This window comes from Aphelocoma coerulescens, chromosome 1 (assembly GCF_041296385.1).
Source record: "Aphelocoma coerulescens isolate FSJ_1873_10779 chromosome 1, UR_Acoe_1.0, whole genome shotgun sequence".
NCBI classification, from domain to species: Eukaryota; Metazoa; Chordata; class Aves; order Passeriformes; family Corvidae; genus Aphelocoma; species Aphelocoma coerulescens.
In genome coordinates, this window is record NC_091013.1 from 91570099 (window position 1) to 91585773 (window position 15675).

General features: G+C 41.1%; 1 protein-coding gene across 1 annotated transcript in view; it reads left to right on the plus strand.

The window, feature by feature from the left end:
- The first annotated feature begins 5694 nt into the window (after positions 1 to 5694).
- The window catches only part of LOC138111416 (ovostatin-like), a 29908-nt gene continuing 19927 nt past the window's right edge, over positions 5695 to 15675 (plus strand). Inside the window, exons 1-13 of the mRNA XM_069017163.1 lie at positions 5695 to 5759; positions 7317 to 7500; positions 8156 to 8312; positions 9254 to 9306; positions 9784 to 9804; positions 10557 to 10725; positions 11396 to 11480; positions 12141 to 12258; positions 12889 to 13009; positions 13218 to 13327; positions 14205 to 14363; positions 15117 to 15341; positions 15551 to 15608. Of these exons, the coding sequence (XP_068873264.1) occupies positions 5695 to 5759; positions 7317 to 7500; positions 8156 to 8312; positions 9254 to 9306; positions 9784 to 9804; positions 10557 to 10725; positions 11396 to 11480; positions 12141 to 12258; positions 12889 to 13009; positions 13218 to 13327; positions 14205 to 14363; positions 15117 to 15341; positions 15551 to 15608 (1525 nt within the window). The remainder of the gene's footprint in view (positions 5760 to 7316; positions 7501 to 8155; positions 8313 to 9253; positions 9307 to 9783; positions 9805 to 10556; positions 10726 to 11395; positions 11481 to 12140; positions 12259 to 12888; positions 13010 to 13217; positions 13328 to 14204; positions 14364 to 15116; positions 15342 to 15550; positions 15609 to 15675) is intronic.

The window sequence follows — 15675 nt, forward strand, 5'->3', positions numbered from 1 at the left end:
CATTTCCTCTCATCCCATTGCTGGTTGCCTGGAAGAAGATACCAATCCTCACCTGGCTACAACCTTCTCTCAGGCAGCTGTAGAGAGTGAGGAGGTCTCCCGTGAGCCTCCTTTGCTCCAGGCTAAACAATCCCAGCTCTGTCAGCCACTCCTCATAGGACTGACCCTGTAGACCCTTCACCAGCTCCACTGCCCTTCTCTGGGCATGCTTCAGCACCTCAATGTCCTTCCTGAACTGAGAGGCCTAGAACTGGGTCGACTCAGAGAAATAAAACCAGCAATGTTTTTGGGGTATCAATCTCAGTTTCCTGAGACTGCAAACTCTTGCTTTGACTAGTAGAGTTTGGATGTTTCTGAAAGGGTAAAACTAGAGGATTCCATGAAATGGGAGGGGTTTGAGTGGACTAGTGTGGGTGCTTGCATATTGATCTCTTTAAAAACCAGAAAGATGTAAAACCCTGATGAGGTCCTTTAACTACAAGGAGTGGGAGGTCATTCAGAACCTGAATCTGGAATGAACTGATTCATTTTCTTTGTATCAGAATCCAAAATTTGAAATGACAACATTTCAAAAAAGACAGCTCTCAAATAGGTTTCTTTATTTTAACTCCATTACTTTCTGAGTGCTTTAGAGCCCGGTGAGTCAGTCTGCCCATGTTGACTCAAAGAGCAGAACAATATGAATAAGGGAACAAGGAAAACAGTGAAGACAGGAAAGCTTTTCTACTGAAATAAAAATTCGTTTTACTCTTTAAAAGGCTCACTGTCACACATTTTTGTCTTTTGTGATCAAATGAAATACATGTTTGTGGTTTCTTATGGCAAAGGTCTGTAACAACCGAATCTTAGAGTTTCCTCAAGATGTCATTTCTTTTCAAGATTTTGAGCTAATTCAGAATGTCATCAACATAATTACTACATAAAAATTGCCTTCTTCATAGATTGTTGGGTATTTTATGATAAATTATCTTTTAATATCAAGTTGTTAATTTAAATACAGTAATATTTAATAATAATTCGATTAATGAAACCAATACGTAACAATACTGATTGTTTGCATTGTTCCTGCATTCTGCTTGACCTCATCTATTCTTTTCCTTACATGGTCCTGTGGATTCTCTAGCAGGCTTCCTATTTCTGTTGTTTCTGAAGAAAGACTGATGACTGGTTTTGATTGTCTCTGCTGCTCTTTTTAAACTTTATTTTTTTTAGCCTGCCTTGCTATGTTTACACCCTTCTATTTTCGTAATTTAGACACAGCAGGCATTTTTCAAGGATGTCTGTATACATTACCTTACTTTACAGATAAAGAAAAATGGTTGGTATTTCAAGTGTTTCATGACATATGAGGCTGCAATATTAATTTTTCAGAAGCAGAACTAAAACATGTTCAGTAAAGATGGTGTTGAAAGCTTAGTATTAATTTACTAACAGTTTACCTGTAACAAAGACTTTTCAGGTACTGAATAGTTTATGGTTTGCTCTTCTCAATAGAAGAGTGTTACAATTTTTAACATTACCTGATCCTTATTCCTACAGAAAATGAGTAATATCAGAAAAATGTTCCATCCATTCAACATGAAATGATACAGAATACTCTACCAGCCACACTATGGCCTCTTGCCAGCAAACATTCTGAGAAACACTTTCACTTGCAAACCTAAAAGCTTGCAGGAAAAGGATATGCCTTGGAAAAATAGAAGGCTGTGTGGGCAATTTTATCCAAAGTATGTAAACTTTAAGACATGCACAGCACTATTCAGAGATATGTTGGCTTTTTAAAACAAGATGTTTCATCACAGTGCATTTGATAAATGTGCTGTGGGAAAGCATGTATCAGATTATAGTTTCCTGAGAAAATCACAGGCCAGTAAACAGCCTGGGACCATTGTGAGAGTGTTTGCCTCAGTCAAATGGAAGCTGGGGCTCTGATCCCATATCCACCTCTTCCACGTAAAGAAATCAGACAATAAAACAGGTATTGTAGTGTGTGTGGGGTGTGGTGGATTGTCTGTACATCATCTCAGGTGAAGTCATGACTTCGAAAGTACTTACAGTCCTTGCTACGCAGTGTTACGCAAATATAAAGTGAAGCCATAGAGCAGAAACAGGTAATTATATATTACTCACTCTTCTGGAAAATCCAAGGCTCCACTGCTAAAAGCTGATCATATTTCTACTGAACTTCCTGCTGCTTCCCTGACAAAAAGGAAAACAGGCATGACTTAGATCCATATTGACCAAGAATTTGAATGTCTCAGCTCCAGATTCAGACTATGCAGCATTCTGCGTGCCAGACAGATATTCCTCAACAAATTTATTTTCTAATTTGTGACTCTATCTAGTGCCTAGATCCTGCACATACAGATATGCTGGGAATTTTGGGGCAGTGTAGGGATGTTTGACATGATCTACACAAGCTAATTGGGGTACTGGAAGTGACTAGTCACAGCCTCACAGAATGCTCTGTTGTTAGAGCAGTGTACATGCTAAACACTGAAATACTCACAGAACGTGAGTGGGTTCAGCTTTGAAAAACGTCACGTTGCTCTGGCCTGTATGTGTGCCCAAAAGGAAAGAGAAGAAGAAGGCAGGTGCACTTAGGCTGATAAAATGGATTGGCAGATTCAATTTTATTTGAAAGAAAATTAAGTGAAAAACACATTTTCAATGCTACTCCAATCATCACTTTGACTCATCTAGAGAAAGAATGGAAGAGGGGGAAAGTATGTGTATCTAAAATTCCTTAATAACAGAGAGCTAAAGCAGTAACTTTCTGAAGTCTGGACTGAGTGAGCTGAAGACATGTTGGTTTTCTGCTGTCCAAAAGACATGTGACACAATTCTACTTTGAAAACCAAGCATACATCTGTATTTGCATTGCTTGTCTTGAAGTTGACACTGTTCCTCATTTCATTAAATTTCTAGCCAAACTATGATATCCAGTTACATCTTTCCTTATACCAATACAAAGCATGTCCACAGACTGGTTTAAGATTTCCAGTATCAAAGAACTTTCTGTGTGTCTTTCTTGTAACTGCTGCATAGTGTGAGGCTCACTATGTCTCCATGTTAAATCCTGATCTTTGTGCTTCTAGATTTATCCTCTCTGGCTGCTAGTTTCTTAATTTTACAGCTGAAAATGTCTTCTTTTTCTCCTCTTACCAAAGACACTTAGAATAGTTTCCTCCTTGCAGTGGGATCTTAAGAATTATGCCTGTATTGGTACTGATGTGTTCTTATCACAACATTGCTACAAGGAGGTCCTGTGGAATCAGTAATTTCACGGAAGTAATGAATTCAATAGCTTTTTTACAGAGAAACATGTGCTTTTCAATTGTTCTGAACATAGTGTCTTCTGGGGTTTCAGTTTTTCAAACTCTTTATTTTTTTGTTTTCCATGTCTGGTTGTTAACAAGAAAGCCCTCTTACCTTCCTGCCAAAGGCACACTGCACTTAAATAAAGGTGTGTTTCTGGAGCAATTTACACCCTGGGGTTGTTTGCTATTTTCTCCCCCCTCCTTAATTCTTTTTGCCTGTTACTTAGTACCTGTCTAGAATAAGAGATGGGGTCTGAGGGTCTCCAAAGCTGCAAATAATTTTGACATACTCTTAACTGTCTTCTGACCTCATTTCAACTAATGCAAGCAGTTTCCTTCACGTTGTGACTGTCCTCTTTGCACAGCACAGGCCTGCCACTCAGCATTGTCGTTGTAAGGTCACGTCATTCCGGGAAGCTTTGTGTAATATTTCTCACTAGCAGCACAGTGGGAATAATACCTCCCATAGCTCCAGCATTTCCAAAGCATCCTTTGGAAAGCGTTGGGCAGTTTCCTTTGTGTCCCAACTTGGTCATCAGAAAGATTTTAGGAAAGATGAGTTGGTAAGCTGGCTAAACATACGTAGTTTTAAACATCAGCTATGCTGATGGAAAGAATAACCTCAGTGTGGCTGAATCATTAGCTACAGGGTTGAAATAATGTATTTTGTCATGAAAGCTGAAATTGATAGAGTCTGGCTTTTAATGGGCACACATCAATTTCTACACCACATTACTGTAGTAGTCCTCATTTCCTCCTCATACCCTTTACCACTAAATAACTTCAGGCCCGCTCTGCATTGCTCAACACCTTTTTAGTGCCCCCAGCTCTTTTTCATGCTCTTAATTACTCCTGGAGTATACTCAGCTTCCTCTTCTTATTCATCATCTGTTTGCTTGAGAAGACAAATTGGAAAGGAAATTGCCTGTTACTTCCCTGGGGTTGTAGTTATAGACAGCTGTTTTTTGGCTACCTAATTTTGTTTCAGATTGGCTCTTTTTTCCACTTCCTATGTAAGAGTGTGAATCCAATTTCCACTTACTATAGATTATTTTGTTTCCTTGGTAATATTGCCAAGAGTTTAGCCAACACATCAAGGAAACTGATTCTTCCCCTCTATTCAGCGGTTGTGATACCACAATGAAGCTCTGCATCCAGTACAAGGAAGGCATTGACAGACTGAAGGGAGTCCAGTGGAAGGTCACTGGGATGATCAGGGACTGGGACAAACCTACAGAAGGAAACAGTCTCTTTTAATTCAGCCTGGAGAAAAAAAGGCTGCATGGGGACATAATTTCAATCTTCCACAATGTAAAGTGGGATTATAGAGAAGAAAGATTATTCCTGGAGGTGCACAATGGAAGGGCATGGAAAAATGGACACAGGCTGTAATATGGGAAATTCTGATATAAGGAAAAGAAGTGTTCACAGCATGGATGGTTAAGCATGGGAGGAGATGTCTAGAGATGATGTGGACTCTCCATTCCTCCAGATACTCCAAACATGACTTCTTTGAAGTTAGCCCCACTTAAAATGAGAGATTCAACCACATAATGTCAGGAAGTTCCTTCTTATCTAAATTATTTTGTGATTCTATATCTTAATTATTCTGAAACTTCTTCTCAGATTTACTAAAATTCACCAACAGACGTACAAGTCATTTAATGGGGGGAGCAGGGATGAGGGGGGAAAAAAGCAGACTGACAGACAGATGAGTGAACAAATGGAGTAATGCTATCAGATTCCTTTTCCTAGAGATATACTTGTCCTGACCACTGGCAAAAAATGCTAGATTACTGGCCAACATCATTCCTTGCTGAATATCAGCATCTGCAGTAAGAAATCCAGATTACCATTGGGAGTTTCCTTTTGTGCCACTCTGAATGCAGCTATAGCTGAATTTGTATTGGCACCGTATTTTTACCCATCCTGGCTGCCACGCAGACATGCAATAGCACTGTGTTATGGTTTTTTCTGTTGAGTGACGTGTCTACAGGACACCTTTCCAGAATAAGGAAACACTTCAGCAGTGGCAAATACTGACAAGTTGAAACATCAGGGAATCTTCAGGCAATGACACGATAATCAAAGAGGTAACCTTCAATGAAACAATCATGCAGGCAGGAACCGGTTTGGCTTGCAATACCTCACAGAGCTATGTGAAATATGAGAGCTTTCCAAAGCTGTTGTTTGGGCGTTCAAAGAGTGTGAGAACAGACAGTAGGGAGGAAATTAAACGTATGCAAATTTTATGTAGATATCTTTTGTTAGAGTGTGATTGAAGGCGTGGAGGAGGAGCACCATTTCAGGCCAACTTAAAAACCAGGGACAGGCTGTCAGCTTGCTATCAGTCTCTGTTTCTTCATGCACAGACATGTGGTCAAGGATTCTTCTTGGTATTCTGTCCTTGAACTGGTTTCCCATAGTGTCTTCTGAAACGTAAGTGGTCACACATTCTGTGTCTTTATGATAATATATTTTATTGTATTTCCCACCGTTTTATTTCTTCTTGTTTCTTATGCAATAAACAGGATATTTGAGACCTAGATCTTTGCATGTGTCAACTTGGAAGTAGATGATACTGAAGGATGGTTTGGAATGGTGCTCTCCATCGTAAAACTGCTGTGAAATCTAGTGTAAATGACAGAAACCTGGAATTTGAGTAGCTGAAGTGGGATGTGCATGGGTAAAGTAGGAAGGAGACTCAGGACTAGACTAACAAGTAACACTAATTAGGATTGATATGCATCAGCAGCACAGAGGGAGCACGGTGTATGGGGAGGTGCTAGAGGCCAGATAGTGGCTGGGACCAGGGACCATGCTGAATGGCAAACCCAGTAAAATTAGTATTCATATTAGCATTGTCCATGTCCATGGCTTTATACAAACAATAGGTTTCAGCCACAGTTTTAAAAAATACACCAACATTAGAGCTTCCCTTCTCAAAAATCCTAAAGGAAAACACTGTGAAAGACAGGTTAAGTTCCTCCTGTACACTGTTCATTTTAATAATTTTGATTTTGGTCTTTGAATTTCATGCAGCCTGAACTGGGCAAGCAAAAATAAAAATAAGGGTAATATGAGCTGGCAAAACAGTGGGAAGAAAAAAAAGGGAAAGGATCAGATTAGAAAGAAAAGACTGTGTCATTCCTGTTATGCTACAAAACCAAGTCATTATTTCTGTCATACATTATTTGGGAAGACTTGTTTGGGTAGCAAACTGGTGGACAGCAACAGTATTTTAGACAAACATAGCAAATATGAAGGAAAGTTTTTCAGAGGAAGAATCTGGGAGAGGAAGGCTGCCTTAATTATAGAGAGCCAAAGTATCAATTAAAAAGTTCAGTGGAAGAAAGAAACAAAGGAAACCACATTGGGAGAAGCATGGAACCAGAGGCATGGAAACAGAATTGAGTGTGCAGATTAGATTGAGCATTCCCTGGAATTTTCTGCAAAATGGAAAAGCAAGATAATTTCTTGTGCATTAAGTGGATAGACTTATATCAGTTCTTATATGAGAGACATCCAGAGAAAAAGAAATTTGAAAATTGTTGCAACCATTAACTAGTATTTTTGTCATTGATCCCAAGAAGAAGCTAAATATTGCTTCTCCTTATGGGAGGCTGCAGAGGTTTAGGTACAGGCCTAGGTCATGGGAGGACAAATGCAACAATGCTTTAGCTACTTCAGTAAGTGCAGCTGTGTAAATACCTGGAATGGAGAGGTGCAGTATCATGCTGGATAAGACACTGCATAGAATGATGCCAGTATTTCGGCTCAGAAAGAACTGTGAGGGATTAAAATGTTGACATTCGTACTTTCTTAGCATCTTATTTTAAATTCATTGAAAGAAACTGAAATCCTTCCACTGGTTTGAGCAACCTTTGGATCATGTCTTCCTTCACTTCTATGGCACTTCTGTTGTTTTTTCCTCTCCTGTTTGCTCTGACTTTGCTGCATGACTGAACTGTCTGATCTGGTCTTGCCCCCTTTCAGCCAGTATGTGCTCCTGGTCCCGTCGGTTGTGCGGAGCGGCGCTCCACAGGCCGCTTGTGTGCAGTTACACAGCCTCAGCGAGCCGCTGTCCATGAGCGTTGTCCTGGAATATGGGAGTGTCCAAAAGACTCTCTTTGAGGAACCCATGACAGAGACTGACTTCTTCAAGTGCAGCGAGTTCAAGGTATTTTCTCTTTTGAAACTACTTAAGAGGGTGTAGTAGCTGTAAATACTTCTGATTGCAACTCCCCTTGTCAGTGACGGAAAGAAGACAAATTGTTTAAAATATGATAAACTGTTGGAAAGGCTGACAAAATAGGAAAAAAAGACATATGGGTGGTAGAAGGGAGCTAGAGAAAGACTTTCCATCTCCACTCAGAGAGTGAATAAAAAAAGCTTTAGATTGTCATCACAGTTGCATGCTCCTTAGGGGACTGTTTAAGTATCAAGCAAGAGAACCCAGACGGGTTATTCCCTTTCCTATGACTCTGTAAGATCTGTACAGACAAGACAAAGAGTCCCAAGGTGAGGTCTTCCAGAATGCAGCAGGAGAAAACACTTCAGAATTAAGGTAATATGACTGTGGCAACCTGCATGTAAGCAGTGAAATGTGTAGGACAGAGCAGAGCTTCAAATCTTATTGTCTGGTGACAGATTATGGGACTTCCACAGCAGAAATTCCACAGAAATTACCCAGCTGACAAAGGTGGGACTTCTCATGACTTTGTATAAGCTATTTGTGACTCACCTGACAGTATCTTACTCAAAAACCCTGGGCATCAGGGAACCTCAACATGTCTCATTTACCACTTTTCCTCTGGGGTTTTGTTCCTCTCCAGGTTCCTCCTGCTACTTCTGATCCTCTGGCATTCATTTCCTTCTCTGCTAAAGGCGCCACAGTCGACTTAGCTGAGAGAAGATCAGTGGCAATTCAGAATGTGGATGGTGCTGTCTTCATCCAGACGGACAAACCCCTCTACAAACCAGGGCAAACAGGTGGATGATAAGTTTGAGTCAGCTAGAGAAGTGAGAAATTGAGTGCAAGGTTGGGTCTAGGATGACAGGAACTTACTCTTGTGCAATAAAAAAATCTCATCTGAGTTTGGGACTGTCAAAGTTAGTGAAAAATAGAACCAATTGACAAAATTGCAACGAAGTAGTAGGGTTCATGTGTTTGTACTGGGTTAATTGCATTTACAGGATCTCGAGTTCTGTCAGGTTTTCTTGAGGACAGTCACATGAAAAGTATCCTTAAAAATACAGAAAATAATAGGTTGAGTTTGGAGCTATTAAAATTAATATAAAAATGAAGCAAGCACCTTTTTTCCTGTCAACAAGTCTTTCTCCTTAACTGCTGATCTATTTCAAAATGCTGAGTCCATCACAATATTTAAATGACAGTACTAGCTGTGGTGGAGTTAGCAATCTCTTTAGCATAATTATACTTCTACACAGCACAGTTTACACTTAGAAGAAAGACAAATTCTTTCTTCTCTATGAATTTTTCATTGAAATGGTTTGTACAAACAGGGTTTTTTTTAGGAAATGCTCCAAAGAATGGAGTCCTTCAAGAAGGATTGAAGGCAGTAAACTGCATTTACTACAGAGGTTGTCATAGTCCAAGTGGGTCAGAATTGAAGATATTTCAGCTGACATTTATTGTGGTTTTCTTTTTTTCACTGGTTAAGATAATCAATTCCTTTCATGTTCTCTGGGCACTCTTTAGTTTTCCCAAAAAGCCTGGGCAAAGCTGTGTACTGAAAATTATTTATCACTGCTAATATAATAAATGATAGAGGCATCTGCATGTGACACTTGGGGATAAGGTTTGGGGGTGATTATGGTGGTTCCAGGTTGATGGTTACACTAGACAGTCCTGGAGGTCTCTTCCAACCTTGATGATTCTGTAATCCTTTTTTGTCCTGTTTCTTTTTCAGTGATGTTTCGTGTGGTCACTTTGGACACCCAGTTCAGACCTGTTCAGGAGACGGTGAGTCACACTCAAAACTTTTCAAGTACCCTCTTGAGGTACCTCTTCACTGAGACTCTCTCACTTAGATATTGAATAAGAAGGGCCTGGGATAAGCCTCCTGATATTTTTTGAGAACTGCTGTTACTCCTTAGCTTCACACTCCATCCTTTCCCTGCCTTTATGGAAAGCAAAAGCTCTGAAAGCACTTCTGGAAGCCTCTCACAGCACACAGGTTGTGTAGTCACTTTTCCTGTCCCAGATATGCAGAAGAAGACTGGATATTTTTGCAGGAAAGATAAATTCACAAACAGGTTATCCTCTTAAAATTATCTCTTTAATTACAGACATGAGTTTCAAATTGTTTCTTTGGCCCAGTCTTCTCTATCCAGAAAAAGCTGTTCACAGATTTCCTTATGGTCTAGTATTTATCAACCTCCACAGTCAGTTAATTGATGTTTTGATAATTTTTTTTCTCTCCCTTTTCTCCTCCTGCAGTATCCCAGAATCATCATTAAGGTAAGAGATACAACATGAAATTAAAGCACAAGTTCCTTTGGAAAGACTATGCTTCATCCTTCCCCATAGAGTCAACAGCTAAGGGAGACTCATCCAGAGCACACCATTTAAAGCCAATGCATTTGAGGTTGAACAGTGGCAATATCCCCTATCAAGAAATAGAGGAGAAGAAATCAGCAGATCTGGAGAAGTTAGTCAGAAATGGTGTGGGGTTGCTGCTCTGTCGTTCATTAGAGTTCAAACAGGAGTGTTCTGTCCAGTCTCACTTTGGGAGGACTACAGGAAATAACCGGTGAAATAGCCTCATTCTCATTCATAACTCATAAGAATAGTGACTTTCTGAAATGCCATGTTCTCACAGGGACAGGCTAACAATGAATCATCTTGTACCACATTTCACATCACTACATCTCCAAGCACTTTCTGAGAGAGGCCAGCATAATATTCCTGTTTTACAGAGAAAGTTGAGTCAGAAAGATTTATGCTAGAAGAGTTACAGATACGCAACCTGTGTCTTAATCAGGAGCTGTTTCTGAATGATCTGAGGCCATGTCAGTGTAGCTAATTCCCAGTTAAACATAAAGTTAAGTTTCCTTAATCCACAAGCGGATATGGAAAGTCAGAGCATGTCATCAGCTCCAAAGCACTCAGCCTGTGAGGCATTTAGCCAATATGTCAGGAGACAGCACTTGAAAGAAGGCAAGAAACAGTGTGGTAAAGGTTTTGCTACATCTCTTTCTTCCACTCTCCAGGATCCAGAGCAAAACAATATCTTCCAGTGGCTGGAGGTAACATCCAAGCATGGAATCGCCCAGCTCTCCTTTCCATTAATCCCAGAGCCTATTCTGGGGTCCTACCAAATCACTGTGGAGACAAAGTCAGGTGAAAAAGAGTACCAGTCCTTCAGAGTGGAGGAATATGGTAAGCAAAGGCTCATAAAATACCCTGTGGTAGCAGTGAGGCTCAGCCTAAGTCAGATAAGAGCTCCTAGTGCAGAGTTTAAGTTCTTTGAATTCTCCACTTCATGCCTGGAAGAGAAAGATGTGGAGAGAGCTGGGTGGACTGGTGTATGAGAGACAGGCCTTTCCCAGCTATGTTGTCATTATTGCTGGTGACCTGGGATAAAAGATAAGTTGAAAAGAAGCAGTGTCAGCGATCTATTTCATTTTACTATTTCACTTAACCTGCTGCCTTTCTCCTTCACTGAAACTGGATTGTGTAATAACTTTTGTTCTCCAGGGCTTAACTAGTTTGACATATTGGCATTACTCATTTTTCTTCAAGAAAAGAGATTAAAGTGATTTATCATGGGTTTTGCTGTGACAGTTATTAGTATGATTACCATTTATTTTTAAAGAAGTTACTCATCTTACCACTGAAGGGTATTTTTTCTACAGACAGTTCCTAGTTAGATTCTTCTTTGATCCATTTCCTCTCCCTTGGGAGAGAGATGTCTTTGCCAAACTGTTTTGCCAATTTTTGCCAAAATGTCTTTGCCAGCTGTTTTTTTACTGTCTCACACACACACACACACAAACACCTGTGTATGGCATGCAATTGCTGATCAGTCATATTCACACTACGTTCTCAGTGCTGCCAAAATTTGAAGTGACAATCTCTGGGCCAAAGAGGATTTCTTTCTTTGATGAAGAAGTGCGGGTGAACGTTTGTGCTTTGTAAGTATCAGAAGACAACACAATTGTGCACAACAAATGGGATAGGCGTTGGATGGTGTGCTGTGCTGGGAAGCAGAGATCCTGCTGCTGCTTCAGAATGTGGCTTAGAGCAATTCCTTTAGCTGTGACTTTCATGATAAAAAATAGGATAACTCTTCTCCTGCTACATAGCAGAATTAAAATGGGGAGTGTTTGTGTGTGTCCAAATCAAGCACTTCATACTTGCTAGCTGTTGTGTTTTATTATTACAGAAAAGGAGAGTCTATCATTCAAATTGCTTGTTGTGATGCTGCCAAAGTGCAGGGTGCCAGGAGCTAAAAGGGTGAACAGGGTCTTTCTGCAATATGTTCTGCTTTGTGTAAGGTACTAATGAGAAAAAGCAGCAGGGAATGGTATCCTGAGTCCAGCACCGCTTTCCAGTTCAGAAGAATGACTGCACCAAGACAATGATAAGCCAGGGGGTTTTTAACAAGATGGCAGAAACAGCCTAAAAATAGTAGAAGGGAATTCTCCTAGCACTAAAGGATTGCAATTCCCAGCTGCTCTTCTGTCTGTGCTCTGGGCATTCCGGAGGGATTTAGAGTCTGCATTGCTCTGCAACTTTTGCAGGTTTCGTGTTAAATCCACATGATTGAATTCTTGTGTTTCTTCCTCTCCTAGGTACACTTACGGCCAGCCAGTACAAGGGAATGCCCGAATCAATGTGTGTCGGCAGCGCTTTTACAGTCCACGGTGTGAACAAAACCGGAAAAAAACCTGTGAAGCTGTCACTGGACTGGTATGATACATAACAAGTCTGTTCTTCCCTGCCAGCTTTACATGCAGCACAGTATTTGGTGGCCTCATTAATTTCCAAGGGAACACCAGAGAGACAATCTCAGCGGTGTGGTTTTTCTCACTATCTCACTGGCACCGCTGAAAGACCATGAACGTAGTTTTTACCAATGACCTCACTGAACGACTTTGATTTTTTCCTCAGAAAGAATCAGTAGGAAGAAGGGAAACCTATGAAACTGTAAATATGTAATCATTTCTATAACACTGGGGCTGCATTCTTGCCAAATCTAATCAGCAAACCTCTACTGGGAGTCTTTGAGGACGCTTAATGTTAAATGAATGATTAATTCGTTCACTAGCTCAGACTCAATGTGCTGTGGTTACAAAGCACAAGCATCACATAAACTGGGTTTAAGAAGGAGCATGAGCATAGCGAAGACTAGAGAAGATAAGGAGAGAAGCTTTCAGGTGCTAGAGTAAATGATATTGAAACAGTCATCTGGGATGGGAGCTGGGGAGTGATAAATGTAAGGTAGGTGGGGAGCTCTTCAGGGACACACTAATACAGATTTAGGAGCAATTTTCCAAACACTGAGAAAAATGGGCTTTCCCCTTTGTGCTGCTTTTTCAGCTGGGAAAGGACGGCTGCCTCAACACTGTCATCTCCATAAAAAAATTCCAGCTTTACCGCAGCTATGCCATCATGTATGCCAGCCTCAACATAGAAAGCATTGTCACTGAAAATGGAACAGGTAACACCAAGTGGAGGTTGGGAGTAGCTGGTTAAAGCTAATGCATGGAACTTCCACCATCTGTGTGGCAAACAAACAGCAATCATGGTTTTCATTGCATAGCTCTCCTTCCAGAGCATCACCACTCCATACAGCTTATCAAAAGGAACAGCTTTGTGCCTGTGTCTGACTTCTGTTTCCTCTCCTTTGTACTGGGTGTGTCTCACAGGTATCCAGATGAAGGCCTATGACTACGTTTCAGTCAACCGAGAAAACGACCAAGTGCTGTTCAGGAATATGGATTCCTATTACAAGAGGGGAATTCCTTACCATGGTGAGGTAGGTACATGAGAGGATACATTTAGACCCAAACTCCCTGAGGTACAGCATGTTGACCTTCGCATTGCCCCATTTCTGGCTGTCCCCTGACTGAGCTGTCAGCTTCCCATGATAATGCTGCACAACAATGACTGTGCAGTTCTCTTGATACCCCTAGAGAAACAAAAAATTGTGTTACACCTGGAGTGTCAGGGTCTCTTTTCTGCTATAGTCAGAGGATGTCTAAAAAGTGAGTAAGTGGAAGGTCATATGAGTGGGGAAGAGGAGTCTTCAACAAAATACTTCCGGAACTGTTGTGCCTAAACTAAAGGTAGAATTCACCCTGTGAATTGCATCACACAATCCCAGGGATGTTTACTTAAAGCAGTATAGCTATTGGAGCACATTCCCACTTCTTAGCAACCTACACATGCTGGGTAAACCCAGGCACAAAAAGGACAATGACCTGTACAGCATCATCCTGACATGCAGTGGAGACTGTGGGTGTGCACAGATGCCTAAGAGTTGAGAGGTGCTACTGAGCTCCACAAGTTGCCTGTGGCCATAAAGTCATCTGGTTGTCTTAGGTGTGCTAATCAATGTTCTACAATAAACATTCCTCCTCCCTTTGTGATACATAGTTTGTTTCTCACAGATGGGAGTTTCCCACTCTGCACTGATGGGAATTCCCCACTGATGGGCATTTTCCTGTCACAGAACTCCTGCTCCCTCAAAATATTGTGGAACATTTGCCTCTTCAATACATTTCACTCTCGATTTCTACTCCCTGCAATTGTCCTCAGAGTTTAAGTGAGCATCCTCTAGTAAACAGAGCTTTCCTTTTTTGTTGTTGTTCTTTGTTTTTTTTCTGAATCCCTTGGGTATTTGTCGTGTTCAGATCACTGTGACAAATGCAGATGGTGAGCCTGTTGCCAACAGCTCTGTCCTGCTGGAACTCAATGGAGATGATCTGGCCAGATATACCACCGACAAAAATGGCACAGCTGCTTTTTCCATTGACACATCCAATTTCTTTGATCCCAGTTTTAAGCTGACAGTAAGTAAACACAGGCTACAGTCTAATTAATGAATGAATACTTCATGGGAGAGAGAGTTTAGAAGGAATACCTGCAAACTGAAATTGATGAGAAATTCATGAGAAAACAGCAGTACTGGGGAAGAGGCAGACTGCACCCCAGCTGTGGTTTTGGGTTGTAGTGATCTTCAGTCCCTCTCTGCCTTTCCCTCCCCCCAGAAGCTCTTTCTGCATTCATCTTCCTTCTCTTTATTCTGTGTGCTAGATGACCTTCCTCAGGGACTGCACTGCCTTCCCCATCTAGCCTTGGTGCATGCCAGCATCTTTCACTGCTGCTGCCTGCTCCCCTGCATTTCTGCTGGCACAAACTCATGCCTGTTACCATCACGTGGTCTTCTTGTACTGTCATGCCTTTGCTCTGGTGGGATGGGAAGAGCTCAGAAAAAGCATGTAGTTTAGAACAATGACATTCCAATTCACAATAAGTCCCAGCAGTGTATGCAACTGGTCCCAAGCCTGAAAGAAACTGGAATAACCCCACTATTGCAACATGCCACAGGCATCTGGATGCTTTAACATATCCAGCAGGCTGCTCACTCTGCATTGGTGAAGCACAAATTTTTCACACCAGTTCTTTCTTGTGGCTTTAACAGCTTCACAAAATGAGCTCCTTAAGAGAATATTTTACAGGAAAGATGCCTTTGCCTCTCATCTGCTTTGCATTTTCTTTTTTCCACACTGTTGGTTTCCCATCTACGGTTTTCTGTTTCATAGGTCAAACAGGCACCAGAAGAATGTGAAGACTTTATCTGGGGGATTCATAACGAGCCCAAAGCCTCATTCCTTGTCCAGCGTTTCTACTCACGGACCAATAGCTTTCTGAAAATTGAGCCAGTGACAGAGAATCTCATCTGTGGCCAGCAGCAAACGATCAATGTTCACTATGTCCTGAACAGAGAGGGCTACAGCAATGCCACACACACAAACTTCTACTATGTAGTAAGTGCTGTCATTCCTAAAACATCCTTTGTTCACCTTCTCTTGGACACCCTGTAAGGGAGAAAACTCACAGTCAGACAGTGGTTACAAATCATGGCTCAACCTGATGGCCTTCGAGGCTTCTCAGAACAATACTCAAAATAAATGATTTCATGGTGGAAGGGAGAAGGTGTTTTTGACTCACTTTCATGAGATTTTTCTATGCCCAGGTAATGACACAAGGAAAAATTACTCTCAGTGGCCAGAAGCAAGTCAGCATGTCTGGTGGTAAGTTCCAGACTATCTTACTGCTTATACTTCAGAGCATCCTTCTGAGCACCAGAGCATAGTAAGT